Source organism: Haliotis rufescens, unplaced genomic scaffold (genome assembly GCF_023055435.1).
Source record: "Haliotis rufescens isolate VD_foot unplaced genomic scaffold, xgHalRufe1.0.p SCAF_4, whole genome shotgun sequence".
NCBI lineage: Eukaryota > Metazoa > Mollusca > Gastropoda > Lepetellida > Haliotidae > Haliotis > Haliotis rufescens.
Window position 1 is genome coordinate 55,714,296 of NW_025964112.1, and position 14,927 is coordinate 55,729,222.

General features: G+C 40.7%; 1 protein-coding gene across 2 annotated transcripts in view; it reads right to left on the reverse strand.

Annotated features, from left to right (window-relative positions):
• LOC124115548 overlaps window positions 1-9,300 on the reverse strand; it is a 33,070-nt gene extending 23,770 nt beyond the window's left edge. The window contains exon 1 of one of the 2 annotated variants that reach the window (XM_048382449.1): window positions 9,196-9,300. In XM_048382449.1, the coding sequence (XP_048238406.1) occupies window positions 9,196-9,256 (61 nt within the window). In that variant the 5' untranslated portion in view covers window positions 9,257-9,300. Of the gene's footprint in view, window positions 1-4,278; window positions 4,436-9,195 lie in introns of those variants that run through there. The other variant, XM_048382450.1, reaches the window with a different exon arrangement.
• Between the last annotated feature and the right edge of the window lie 5,627 nt (window positions 9,301-14,927).

Here is a 14,927-nt window from a genome sequence, read left to right on the forward strand (position 1 = left end):
TTGTGTGTTTAATAATAAAAACACAGAGAACACACCAGGATGAAGCAAGGTGGTAGTGATGGCGGGTTCGATCGTGGGAAGGAAGAAATTGTTACAAATGGTTGAATGTCATGTTTGCGTCGTGTCTATTGATTTATGTATAAATGTTCTGTGTTGTATATAGACGTGTTAATTGCAACACTGAATATATAAATATTAGACTATCGTTTCAGAGAGATTAAGGAATAAGCAAATACGTTAACCATGTCGGTAGCCCTGGCGTTCAGGATAGTCCTCTCACGATTAATGTTTGGATACAGTGCCTAAATAACAGATCGTATATGACATTTTGAGAAAAATAATTTAGGGATTAAATTATTTGCCAATATTCGATTATGTGACAACATATATCCATTGATCGATATAGTGAAGTTAAACGAGTTAATTTTGTTTGGACAAAAATATATTGTATATAGGATTTTTTAGACATGCACTACTAAACTCAGCTAATACGATATCGCTAATATGTACTCCGTTGCAGAGGTAAACTGTATTGTGATATTGTCGTAAGGACGAAGTTATCCTGATGCCAAGAAGAGAAAACTTCTTTCAGCATTTAATATGGGAAACTGAACACTATGTACCATCAATACGTTTTATTGGTGAACACAGTGAGTGAGATGGGTTTTACGCCGCTTTTAACAATGTTTCGTTTATTTCACGGCGTGTCAGTTTGAGTTTAAGGTGTGTTTGTTGTTTAACGCCACACTCAGCAATATTCCAGCTATATGACGGCGGTCTGTAAATAATCGAGTCTGGACCAGACAATGCAGTGATTGACATCATGAGCATCGATCCACGTAATTGGGATACGATGACATGCATCAACCAAGTCAGCGGGCCTGACCACCCGATCCCGTTAGTCGCCTCTTACGACAAGCATAGTCGCCCTTTTACAGCAAGCATGGGTTTCTAAAGATCTATTCTACCCCGGATCTTCACGGGTCGTGTCAGTTTGAAGTGGGGGGAAAACCCGAAGTGATACAGCTCCCTGACGTTTAACACTTTAGTGAAACCCACGAGCACGGGTATGGTGCTGACAAACCTAGAAACATAATCGAACCCACAATAATAGGTTTCTGGCGTGCCCAAGGGACGCAACTCTGCACAGGGCATTGCAGAGCTTTAGACGACTGGTCTACATGTGCCCCCTGAAGATTATTAACTTATGAATCTAAGAATTTATAATCGAACCCGATCAGACAAGTCAATGGATAATACTAACAAGAGAGGTATGAGCAACTGTCCCCAGCATCAGAACACGACGACACTCAACCATGCAGTCACACACAGTATCCACCTGGTCCTCATTTTAGTCTATTATCATGAATGAGTGAGTGAGTGAGTGAGTGAGTGAGTAAGTTAGAATGGTTTTACGCCGCTTTTAGCAATATTCCAGCTAAATCACGGCGGGGTACACCACAAAAGGGGTTTCATCCATGTGGTACACCGAACCCGGGTCTTCGGTGTGACGAGCGAACACTTAAACCACTAGGGGACCCCACCGCCGTTTATAATTATGGGGTACTCGGGATCTACCCAAACCTGGAATCCCCACGGAGGTAAGATGTTAGTATGTCGTCCTGCGTCGCTGGATCTGGCTTCGAGAATCTCAGATTAGCCAAATAATGACATCATAATGACAGAAGCTGAACTATTCCCTTGCTTGTAGATTTCACCACGATGAAAACGACCAGCGTTATATTGGATTCTTACGTGAGGGACACGGCGTGATGTAACTTAAATGTTGTTCAAAGTTCATTCAGTGTTCTTGTGACGACCCCGTCCTTCAGGTGTGGATTTTATACGTCCACATGACATCTGATAGCTGAACATCATACATTTCAAAGACACAGGTGTTGTCTTAGTTCTATGGCCATTAATTATCTTATCACTTTATCACACGTGCACAAAGCTGACAATTTAGAAAAAGAGTAGTATACGATATTATCCATCCTCGATTACCCAGGGTATAATATGTCCTATATTACCCATAAGGGTAGAATGACCGTGTGTCATAACGCTTCAATATTTGCACGTGTTTTAAAGATTCTCCAGTTGAAGTAAGTTGGTAAGTTGAAGCTATCTGAAGGCACGGTGCTTTACTGGTGACGAAATACTATATGACGTCATCCATTGTTCATGACATCACAAATTGATTACATTACCTCATTTTCTCTCTTAAAATGTCAACCAGTAATATGTAGAATAACCTGCTTGCAATTCAGACAGACGGATTATCTGTCCCTTGTGAATGAACGCTGTAAGTCCCTCGCCAAAGGCCCGGGATTAACACAATTCACTCGGGAGGGATAATCCGTATCTCATTGTGGCTTGTTGGTTATTTTTTAATTCTAATGTGAAAAACACCCCACACTAGATTCTTCTTTAGTCCGATTCGAAATACAAGTTTACATGTGTACATGTTTTTCTATATTATGCTTACAACATTCGATGTGAGTTGTCAAAGTAACACGACACATTGTACCTATATCCACACTTACCAATCCAAATGTACAAATTCTATCCTACAAGACATATTATTTTAATTTGACTAGCAGAGTTGACATGAAAAGCATGTTTTTTCAAAGGGAGCCTAGGCCCTGGTCAACTGACAGGTCCCCCCACCAAGGTTGAGTGTGTGTATGTGTTTGCTACTTAACGTCCCATTCAGCAATATTCCAGCTATATGACGACGGCCTGTAAATAATCGAGTCAGGACCAGACAATCCAGTGAACGATCTACGCCGACAGGTTACGCTGACACACAAAGTCACCACCCGATACACGAAGTCGCCTGTTACGACCAGCAGAGGCTGTGGGGGCCTGGAATCACCAAGGATTACTTTGAGTCAAGGAATTCAAACATCACTGCAGTTGTCTACTAACGAACCCGTTTGAAGCATTTAAATGTAACAGCTGCCGATTAACCTGCATACACCGACCCAACTTCTGAGTTCCACAAAAGACACTAATTCAACGTCTAGAACGAATTCTACCATGACATTGAAGAATGCTTGATTCTGATTGGTTAAAAAGAGGTTTCCTTTTTGCTACGGAAACCCCTTTTTTAATATATATTAAGCCTTTTCACACACAAAAAAACGTGCGCATGTATACATCGATAGCCTACATATTGATTCACACAAAAAATGGCCGCCGATCGATCAGCTATAGGAATTGTAAAACGTATCGATATTTCTTATATTACACGTTGGGTCTCTAATACAAGCCAGGTCTCTAATACGCCGGGTCAACGGCTCTCGCGAAATTAATAGACGGTCTAGCGTCTAAAATAGGAAATACGGTAGTTTGATCGTATGTTTTGGGCGACGATATGATATTCTAGGCCGTAACTTTGAAGCGCTAAAGCGCTCGGTTGCAAATTAAAATAAGAGGTATCTACTCTACAGTGGGACTACATCAAATTTCAAAACACATTTAGTTTATCTCCTAAATCGACTATGGCCACAAGATCGAGAGTCCCACTTTCAGAAACTGATGATTGGTCACAAAGTCGCAGTTTATCGAATTTGAGTACAAAAAAATAAAATCTGAAACAATGTAATCATGTTCTACGAGTTGTAATATTTTCTTCACGCACTGTTCCCAAGGGGCAAAGATGAAGGGAGTCATATTACAAGTCTCCCTTCCACCTTTGTGTATGACGTCTGTGCCATAGTTCATGTTGTATCGTGTATCTACTGAAGCTTGCCTTCATCATCAGCACGTCAAATTAACCTAACATACAAAATAATACTTAAGTTCGAAATACTCTGAAGTAAAAGCGACAAAGTCCATTGTACGTTGCGACTATATCATCAGCATGTGTTTAAGAGTCACTATCGAATGGTGACGACACTCGGTGTTCGCGAAAATGCCCACCTGTGTCACCCGTCACAAACACATGAAAAGGCAGGGCAATTGTTCACATGAAAGAGACGTTATAATAAGAAATTACATCGGACATCAGTTTTTATCACTGATGCGTCAAATTTGGACATGTCCTCCACATGACTACTGTAACCTTTTGAAAGCTTTACATCTGCTTTAGAGCTGAGCGTTAATAATATATTTACGTACGTAAGACCTTATAAGTTATTTTGTCTTATATTTCTTTACACTTATTTTTTTAAATCCCGCGGTACTTCTTTGACAAAGGACCGTTTTCTCCCAGGGCTCTGTATGACAAAACAACGTGCAAAAATCAGTTGATCAGTTAATTCCCTTTGTTCTCACCTTAAAATTTCCGCTAGATCTCGCTCTTTGTTTTGTGAGTTTCGATGTATGGGGTATAATTCCTCAGCTCAAACCACACTTGCACCCTCCCGTGATGATCGCTGCAACCGTCTACCCCGACTCCGTGAACACTTAACCTAAACCTATGCTTGTCATTGCTGTTGGTTTAGACCCAGGACTTTATGCGACTATTTGCTTGCCCCATAACTCATCTCCAGCTGATGAATAGCATCAGTTCTAAGACCATTCCCACCCTTTCATTCCAGTGACGTTGTGAAAATAACAAAAAGAGTGTATCCTTAAGGCTGAGGCGTGTTTTGGATTCTAAAAATATTCACATTGAAACAGGAGAGACGTGACGTTATTAGAATCCAATGAAAACAACGGGTATTTTGTCAAAGAAATCGTATCAGGAAGACGAAGCGGATCAGTAAAATGATACTAAATACACAAAAGAATACTGAAATATTAATAACGTTTCTGCTTGTAAATAGCAATAAATATTTGAAAACTAGATTTTTTCACAAGATGTCTATACAAAGGTTAGGATATTCTAGGTTTATGAATGTTCAGCCAAATTGTATTAAGTTTGACTTACGGATAAATATCAAGGTTCGGCCTACATGTATGTAACCCAATCATTCGGGAATGATATGGTTAAAGAACTTTGACACTTGTCGGTTTTTGTTTTGTTTGTTTATTTGTTTGTTGTTTACCGCCGCACTCAGCAATATTCCAGCTATATGACAACGGTCTGTAAATAATCGAGTCTGGACCGGACAATCAAGTGATTGACATTATGAGCATCGATCCACGCAATTGGGATCGATGACATGCATCAACCAAGTCAGCGAGCCTGACCACCCGATCCCGTTAGTCGCCTCTTACGACAAGCAAAGTCGCCTTTTGCGGCAAGTATGGGTTGCTGAAGACCTATTCTACCCCGGATCTTCACGGGTCGTTTTTAATCTTTGATACTTAGTTCATAACCCATAGACTCCTGCTGTATCCCAATCACAGCTTCGGAATTACGTGTAGCAATTATTCTAAGTACAGCTTGTACTTGTCTTAAATGTCATTGTGTTTTTTCACAATGACGTAACTTAATTTAAATGTATCTAAAACTAACTCAAATGTCCATACAGCAGTCATGATACCCTTGCCAGTTTAAAAGCACACAAATCCTTCGACAATGTTTGCACTACCTACATTTCACTTCCTTACTGACGAATCTCATTGAACTTTGTTCTACCTTTAGGCACATCAGCCCCTTTAAGTTTTCTTTAAAAGACACTTATTAAAACACTAATTCTTCACAATGTTTCTGTTCATACAAGATCCACCCAAAATGTCAACATCTCCGCGGCTACGGGTATTCAAATAGGTATAGACACACCTTAAACCGCTCGATATTCTGGTACACACTTCAGAAGCCGCCAAGAGAATGCTGTCGTGATCAAATATAACCAGTGTTTGCGAAGACATATGGAGCACCCACTGATGCGTGTATTTGTCACATGTCCGTGTGTATATGTTCCCTGAACAGTGCTTGTGCATCTGTATCCACTGTGCGAAGGATATAAAAATATATACATCGTGTACTGACAAGGGGGGTGTTATAATCCATGAAAACATCCTTGTCGGACACCAGTAGGGTGATACAGGCTGAACATTACATTATCGACGCGGTGCTTGGTGAAAGTCATGATGGAGGAAGGGGGGGAGGGGCGTTTTTTTCTATTATTTAACTAATTACAATCTATATACCATGGTATAGATGAAAAATTCTATATAACAATTTACAAATGTTGGATTGTAACAGCGTTATGAAGCCGGCGATGAGTATGTGCGACTTCCTCAACTCTCCGAAATACTAGAGGTGACAATAATGATATTTTCCTACATTTTGTTAATAAAATCCGACACGTTTGCGGGTTAAGTTATGAACAAAGACCGATAAGATTAAGTCGCCTTGTTTGCACTCAGCAATATTCTGGGTACGTTGATGTGAAAACTATCACGGCTATACACAATAAAGTGAAAACTATCCCAGTTATACACATTGATGTGAAGACTAGCACGGCTATACACAATAAGGAGAAAACTATGACGGCTATACATTTGTACATAATAAAGTGAAACTATCACAGATATACACATTGATGTGAAAACTATCACGGCTATACACAATAAAGGGGAAACTATCACGAATATACACATTGAAGTGAAAACTATCGCGGATTTTAACAATGAAGGGAAAACTATCGCGGATTTTAACAATGAAGGGAAAACTATCGCGGATATACACAAAGTAGTGAAATCTATCACGGCTCTACACAATGAAATGAGAATTATCACGGCTTTTGGCATAAAGTGAAAACTATCGTCGATATACACAATGAAGCGAAGACTATCGCGGCTCTACCCATTGAAGTGAAAACTATCGCGGATGTACACATTGAAGTGAAAACTATCGCGGATGTACACATTGAAGTGAAAACTATCGCGAATATACACATTGAAGTGAAAACTATCGCGAATATACACATTGAAGTGAAAACTATCGCGGATTTTAACAATGAAGTGAAAACTATCGCGGATTTTAACAATGAAGGGAAAACTATCGCGGATATACACAAAGTAGTGAAATCTATCACGGCTCTACACAATGAAATGAGAATTATCACGGCTTTTGGCATAAAGTGAAAACTATCGTCGATATACACAATGAAGCGAAGACTATCGCGGCTCTACCCATTGAAGTGAAAACTATCGCGGATGTACACATTGAAGTGAAAACTATCGCGGATGTACACATTGAAGTGAAAACTATCGCGAATATACACATTGAAGTGAAAACTATCGCGAATATACACATTGAAGTGAAAACTATCGCGGATTTTAACAATGAAGTGAAAACTATCGCGGATTTTAACAATGAAGGGAAAACTATCGCGGATATACACAAAGTAGTGAAATCTAACACGGCTCTACACAATGAAATGAGAATTATCACGGCTTTTGGCAATAAAGTGAAAACTATCGTCGATATACACAATGAAGCGAAGACTTTCGCGGCTCTACCCATTGAAGTGAAAACTATCGCGGATGTACACATTGAAGTGAAAACTATCGCGGATGTACACATTGAAGTGAATACGATCGCGGATGTACACATTGAAGTGAAAACTATCGCGGATGTACACATTGAAGTGAAAACTATCGCGGATGTACACATTGAAGTGAAAACTATCGCGGATGTACACATTGAAGTGAAAACTATCGCGGATGTACACATTGAAGTGAAAACTATCGCGGATGTACACATTGAAGTGAAAACTATCGCGGATTTTAACAATGAAGTGAAAACTATCGCGGGTATACACAATAAATAGAAAAATATCGCGGATTTTAAAAATAAAGGGGAAATTATCGCGGATTTTAACAATGACGTGAAAACAATCGCAGATTTTAACAATGAAGTAAAAACTATCGCGGATTTTAACAATGAAGTGAAAATTATCGCGGATTTTAACAATGAAGGGACAACTATCGCGGATTTTAACAATGAAGAGACAACTATCGCGGATTTTAACAATATGGGGAAAACTATCGCGGATATACAAAATGAATTGAGAATTATCACGGCTTTTGGCAATGAAGTGAAAACTATCACAGACATACATAATGAAGTGAAAACTATCGCCGATTTACACAATGAATGGAAAACTATCGCGGATTTTAACAAAGAAGGGATAACTATCGCGGATATATACATGGCTATGAAATCTATCACGGCTCTACACAATGAAATAAGAATTATCACGGCTTTTGGCAATGAAGCGAAAACTATCGCGGATATACACAAAGAAGTGAAATCTATCACGGCTCTACACAATGAAATGAGACTTATCATGGATTTTGGCAATAAAGTGAAAACTATCGCGGATGTACACAAGGAAGTGAAATATATCGCCGATATACACAATGAAGTGAAAACTATCACAGATATACACAATGAAGTGAAAAATATCGCCGATATACACAATGAAGTTAAAACTATCGCGGTTGAAGTGAAAAATATCGCGGATATACACAATGAAGTGAAAAATATCGTCGATATACACAATGAAGTGAAAAATATCGCGGATATATACATTGAAGTGAAAAATATCGCGGATACACACAATAAAGTGAAAACTATCGCGGATATACACATTGAAGTGAAAAATATCGCGGATATACACAATGAAGTGAAAAATATCGCCGATATACACAATGAAGTGAAAACTATCGCGGATATATACATTGAAGTGAAAAATATCGCGGATATACACAATGAAGTGAAAAATATCGCCGATATACACAATGAAGGGAAAACTATCGCGGATATATACAAGGAAATGAAATCTATCACGGCTCTACACAATGAAATGAGAATTATAACGGCTTTTGGCAATGAAGTGAAACCTATCGTGGATATACACTGTCACTATAAATGATACGTGCCTATCCAAAAGAGAAAGTGACGTAAAAATCAAATAACACGAATTTAGTTTTCTTGCCTTATATTATTACACATCATGTACACTATCCAACACGTAGTAGTAGTAGTAGTAGAAGTAGTAGTAGTAGTAGTAGTAGTAGTAGTAGTAGTAGTAGTAGTAGCAGTAGTAGTAGTAGTAGTAGTAGTAGCAGTAGTAGTAGTAGTAGTAGTAGTAGTAGTGCGTTTTTTTCCATGCTAAATGTCATTCTCAAAGCCTACCCAGTCAATGGATCGGCATGCATGCGAGTTTCTTTCTCGACTCCCTGGGGAGTATACAACCCAAGCTGCCTGTGGGGCGCTAGAAGGTTAACAGTCACATTACCATCTACTATCATAACAATCACAAACTACTGATAAATGCGAGAAGTTACCTGCTGATGCCCTACGACACCCAATGTAAGATATCACAATAACAAGATACGCACAGTCCATGCACAGCCACTGCTATCATCATGTCGAAGTCCACACCCTGTGCCCTTACCCCTGACTTCACGTCACATCATACCTTTCAGCACCAGGTTGTAGACCCAAAGACATTACAGCAAAGAAAAAATTACTTGTATATCAATATTTGTGTGCAGCTATGGCAACACTATTTACATTTTTGCCACGGGCTCTGTACTCTTCGTGTTTGGTCTGGCTTTGGTCGATGTCTTTTACATAGAGCTGCAAAAAAACTATTGATGTGTTGATTCTCGCGAACGTCACGCACTGATCGGGTCATTACAGTAACTTGTCACATTGAATAGCTGGATCATTGTGTCCATGCATTATGACTGCTGATTAATTATGTATGGAAGGAGCTTCAGGCTAACGTTGATGCATATAGGTTGTCTCTGAATTGTGAAACATTGTGATAGAAAGAAAGTGTATCAATGACGGTGTAGGTGAGTGAGTGAGTTGGGTTTAACGCCGCTTTTAACAGTATTACAGTTATGTCACGGCGTGTCAGCTTAATGTGGGAGGAAAGCCCGAAGTGATGCAGGTCTCAGACGTTTACCTCTCGGTGAAAACCACGAGCACGGGTATGGTGCTGACAACTTAGAAACATAATCGGGGTGAATCGGGATTCGAAACCACAACCATAGGTTTCTGGCGTGCCCAAGGGACGCAACTCTGTGCAGCGAATTGCGGCGCCTTAGATGACTGGGCCACCCGTGCCCCCCGGTGTAGGTGAAGAGGTCCTTGGTGTATATAATGTATGATTCACGCAGGGAATATACATAATCCATAAAATTCTCAGGTATTATACATATTCCCCGATTTAACAAATCGATTTTTAGACATATTTTCGGAAACTACTTCATTCATGGTTGTTAGAAGAATAGATCTCTCTTGTATCAATATAACATTGTTTATATACTAGAAAAGGGTTGTAAAAAACATATGCAAATGTTTGTAGCCTGGTTGATGGAACAATAATTAGCCAACACTATGATGAAAACAACGTTAGTATAGGCGTCGCTGTCTCCTAAATAAGAGAAATTTATTGTTGTGACAACATATGGTCATTTTTGTCATTACAGCAAGTATTTTATAATGAAAGCGACAAAACCATTTCCATATTTATTGAAATATCTGCCCCAAACAAGTCGATTGTTCGATTCCGACTATAATTATGAGCATGTGTTTATGAATCACTATCAAATAGTGATGGTGCCAGGTGTTTGCGAATAGGTGAGCGCATCCTGCACCACCTGGGGCATCCGTCACAAACACATCCAAAGGAAGGTCAATTGTTCACCTGAAAATAAACACGGGAATATATGGTACAAGTCAAAATTGGGAATTGTATTGGACATCATTTTTGTCATTGATGCGTCAAGTTTGGAAAAGTCCTCCACATGACAACAATAAAACCTTTTGAAGCTTTACTTGGGCCCTGAAGGTGGTAGACTTGATCAAACAAATGCATAATTATCTCAAACATATGACATTTAAATTTCAAAAACAGACATTTTTATATCTATGTGCAACAACGAAGGTCTTAATTTTAAATTGGTCTTAAATAATTTTACATTTTCATTTAGGCAACAGACGAACTAAATTTCCCATTCAACACTAATAATAACATTCTTAATTGAGTTTTCATTTTTGTCGATTCATCAAATACAGTTTACATGTCAACTTTATCAATAAAACAATTATTTTCATGTTTTCTTCCTTTGAAATTTGGTCTCTTCGTGAAATTGACTTATATATGTTACTATTTTGTCAAATAAATATTTAGTTAGAATTCATAAACTCATTAACATTGCTGTATTGATACTTGAGAGAATAATTCTTCTAACAACAATGCAGTTTCTGTGAATATGTCTGAAAACCTTGTTATTAAATGTAAGGGATTATGTATATTCCATGCGTGAATCAGGTATAACCTATATTCCCTGAACATTTAAGGGATTATTCATATTCCCTGATTTGACATAATCCCTGTAAAATATACAAGTAGGGTGGACATCAATGATGGGTACAGGGTACGTGAAGTGGTCTGTGGTGAATATAAGTGGGGTGGACATCAATGACGTCGTACGGGGTAGGTGAAGTGATCTGTGGTGAATGTAAGTGGGGTGGACATCAATGACGTCGTACAGGGTAGGTGAAGTGGTATGTGGTGAATGTAAGTGGGGTGGACATCAATGACGTCATACAGGGTAGGTGAAGTGGTCTGCGGTGTATATAAGGGGGGTGGACATCAACGACGGGTTACAGGGTAGGTGAGGTGGTCTGTGGCGTATATAAGTGGGTTGGACATCAACGACGTCATACAGGGTACGTGAAGTGGTCTGCGGTGTATATAAGTGGGGTGGACATCAACGACGGGTTACAGGGTAGGTGAGGTGGTCTGCGGTGTATATAAGTGGGTTGGACATCAACGACGTCATACAGGGTACGTGAAGTGGTCTGCGGTGTATATAAGTGGGGTGGACATCAACGACGGGTTACAGGGTAGGTGAAGTGGTCTGTGGCGTATATAAGTGGGTTGGACATCAACGACGTCATACAGGGTAGGTGAAGTGGTCTGCGGTGTATATAAGTGGGTTGGACATCAACGACGTCATACAGGGTACGTGAAGTGGTCTGCGGTGTATATAAGTGGGGTGGACATCAACGACGGGTTACAGGGTAGGTGAAGTGGTCTGTGGCGTATATAAGTGGGTTGGACATCAACGACGTCATACAGGGTACGTGAAGTGGTCTGCGGTGTATATAAGTGGGTTGGACATCAACGACGGGTACAGGGTAGGTGAAGTGGTCTGCGGTGTATATAAGTGGGGTGGACATCAACGACGTCATACAGGGTACGTGAAGTGGTCTGCGGTGTATATAAGTGGGGTGGACATCAACGACGTCATACAGGGTACGTGAAGTGGTCTGGGGTAAATATAAGGGGGGTGGACATCAACGACGTCGTACAGGGTAGGTGAAGTGGTCTGTGGTGTATATAAGTGGGGTGGACATCAACGACGTCGTACAGGGTAGGTGAAGTGGTCTGTGGCGTATATAAGTGGGGTGGACATCAACGACGTCGTACAGGGTAGGTGAAGTGGTCTGGGGTAAATATAAGGGGGGTGGACATCAACGACGTCGTACAGGGTAGGTGAAGTGGTCTGTGGCGTATATAAGTGGGGTGGACATCAACGACGCGTTACAGGGTAGGTGAAGTGGTCTGTGGTGTATATAAGTGGGGTGGACATCAACGACGCGTTACAGGGTAGGTGAAGTGGTCTGTGGCGTATATAAGTGGGGTGGACATCAACGACGCGTTACAGGGTAGGTGAAGTGGTCTGTGGTGTATATAAGTGGGGTGGACATCAACGACGGGTTACAGGGTAGGTGAAGTGGTCTGTGGCGTATATAAGGGGGGTGGACATCAACGACGTCGTACAGGGTATGTGAAGTGGTCTGTGGTGTATATAAGGGGGGAGGACATCAATGACGTCATACAGGGTAGGTGAAGTGGTCTGTGGCGTATATAAGTGGGGTGGACATCAACGACGTCATAGAGGGTAGGTGAAGTGGTCTGTGGTGTATATAAGTGGGGTGGACATCAACGACGTCATACAGGGTAGATGAAGTGGTCTGTTGGTGTGTTGGCTTTTCAGCCTCAATGATATAAACCGATACCCCTTGGATCATATTCACATGCACTGGACCTGCATCACTTGGGCCATCTGAGTGAATCACTTTGGTTTCAACACCGCTTCCAACAACGTTTGAGTTACATCACGGCGTGTCAGCTTGATGTGGGAGGCAAAAAAGTTCAACTCGCCTTAACAAGAAACCAGTAAAGCACAATTCAGATATTCGGGCGGCACAACATGGTCACCTTGTCTTTCCGACCCCGGTCAGGTATTGTTAGCTCAACCCTATGGTGCTTATCTGAGCTAACTGTAAGCGTTTGTGGCAAGACATAACGAAACATTCAAAGTCACACATGTCAAAGGGTACCACAACACAGCCTTTCCTGGAATCACCCCAGAGGTATGGCAAAGTGCTGAAGATCGCTCTCTTGACATAGATAGAAAGTCAGTACCGCCAAAATGCTACCAGCCTTGTTTCACCAGTTATCATACCTTTGTGTGATAGTGTAGATTCAGATACGTCATCAGCTGAGTCAGATGCTAGGTAAAGAAATCCTTTGGAGAACAACAAAAACGTCTTGATTCAAAGCCCCCAACCTTCCAATATACTCAACCCGTTTCATAGCTTTTAACTATTCTATCATTTTCCAAGCAAATATGATGCAGAACATATCTTAATTGCTATCCCCGTCAACGCACATCTCAATAAAGTACAATAACAGCAATATTTTGAGACCACCTCCAACTTAGTACATTTGCACCTGTGACAATGCACGCGCCGGTGTGAGGTCACCACCTCGGAACGGGTGTCGGGTAATTAATTACCTCAGACTTTTGGCCGTTTCAGACATGCAAGGCAACACGACCATTTTCTTGTTTATCAACTTACCTGTAAACAAACATTTGTAGGCTAATCAAATTGTCAGTTAGGATAGGCTAGGTACATTTGCGTTATTTCTATAGCTCTATGATTCGTGTTTATTAAATAGAGCCAGGAAAGCATTTTGGCATGAATGTGTGTGGCAGCAGCACCGTGACGGGGAAGGCTTAGTCCTGCCCCATGAGTGTGGAAAATAATTATTTATTTTATGAAAAAAACCACAAAAAAACAATCTAAGATATATACAAAAACAAGTCTAGCCAGCTCTGAATACCTCTATTCCACTTGGGCGCGGTCAGGTAGCCTAGTGGTTAAAGCGTTCGCTCGTTACGCCGAAGACCCGGGTTCGATTCCCGACATGGGTACAATGTGTGAAGCCCATTTCTGGTGTCCCCCGCCGTGATATTGCTGAAATATTGCTAAAAGCGGCGTAAAACCATACTCACTCACTAACTCTATTCCACATGAAATCAGCATCAGGAAAATTGGCTGATTAAAATGTGGAGCCAAGAAGTCAATTGTGTAATATAACATTTCATACACTATATGTTAGTCTGGGGGAGGCTGGCATGTCAAGGTTGTTGGTGGAGGTATCGTGGGTGTTACATGCGCAAACTACTCGCCGCCCACATCAATCTGGTAACAGAAGGTTACGCCTTTTCCCAGGCTTGACATGAATAACGGAACGTGAGATTGCCCGCAACATGACCTGTCTTCAATTAACACCATTTATACCTTCCTCTAATAAAGCACGCTGCGATAATGTATAGTTAACACCCGAAGTGCGTCACTTCATACACATGCCGAGTAAGAGGAATTATTAATAAGATGCTGATACTACCACGACTACAACAACATGAGACGAAGGCATGACGCACATGCAGCAGAATACTTTTCTTTCTTTGTTGTTTAACGCCGGACTCAGCATTATTCTAGCTATATGACGGCGGTCTGTAAATAATCGAGTCTGGACTAGACAATCCAGTGATTGATATCATGAGCATCGATCTACACAATTGGGATATGATGACATGCACAAACCAAGTCAGCGAGCCTGGCCATCCGATCCGGATATTACGACAAGCCATAGTCACTCATCTCTTACGGCAAGCATGGGTTGCTATAGATCTATTCTCTA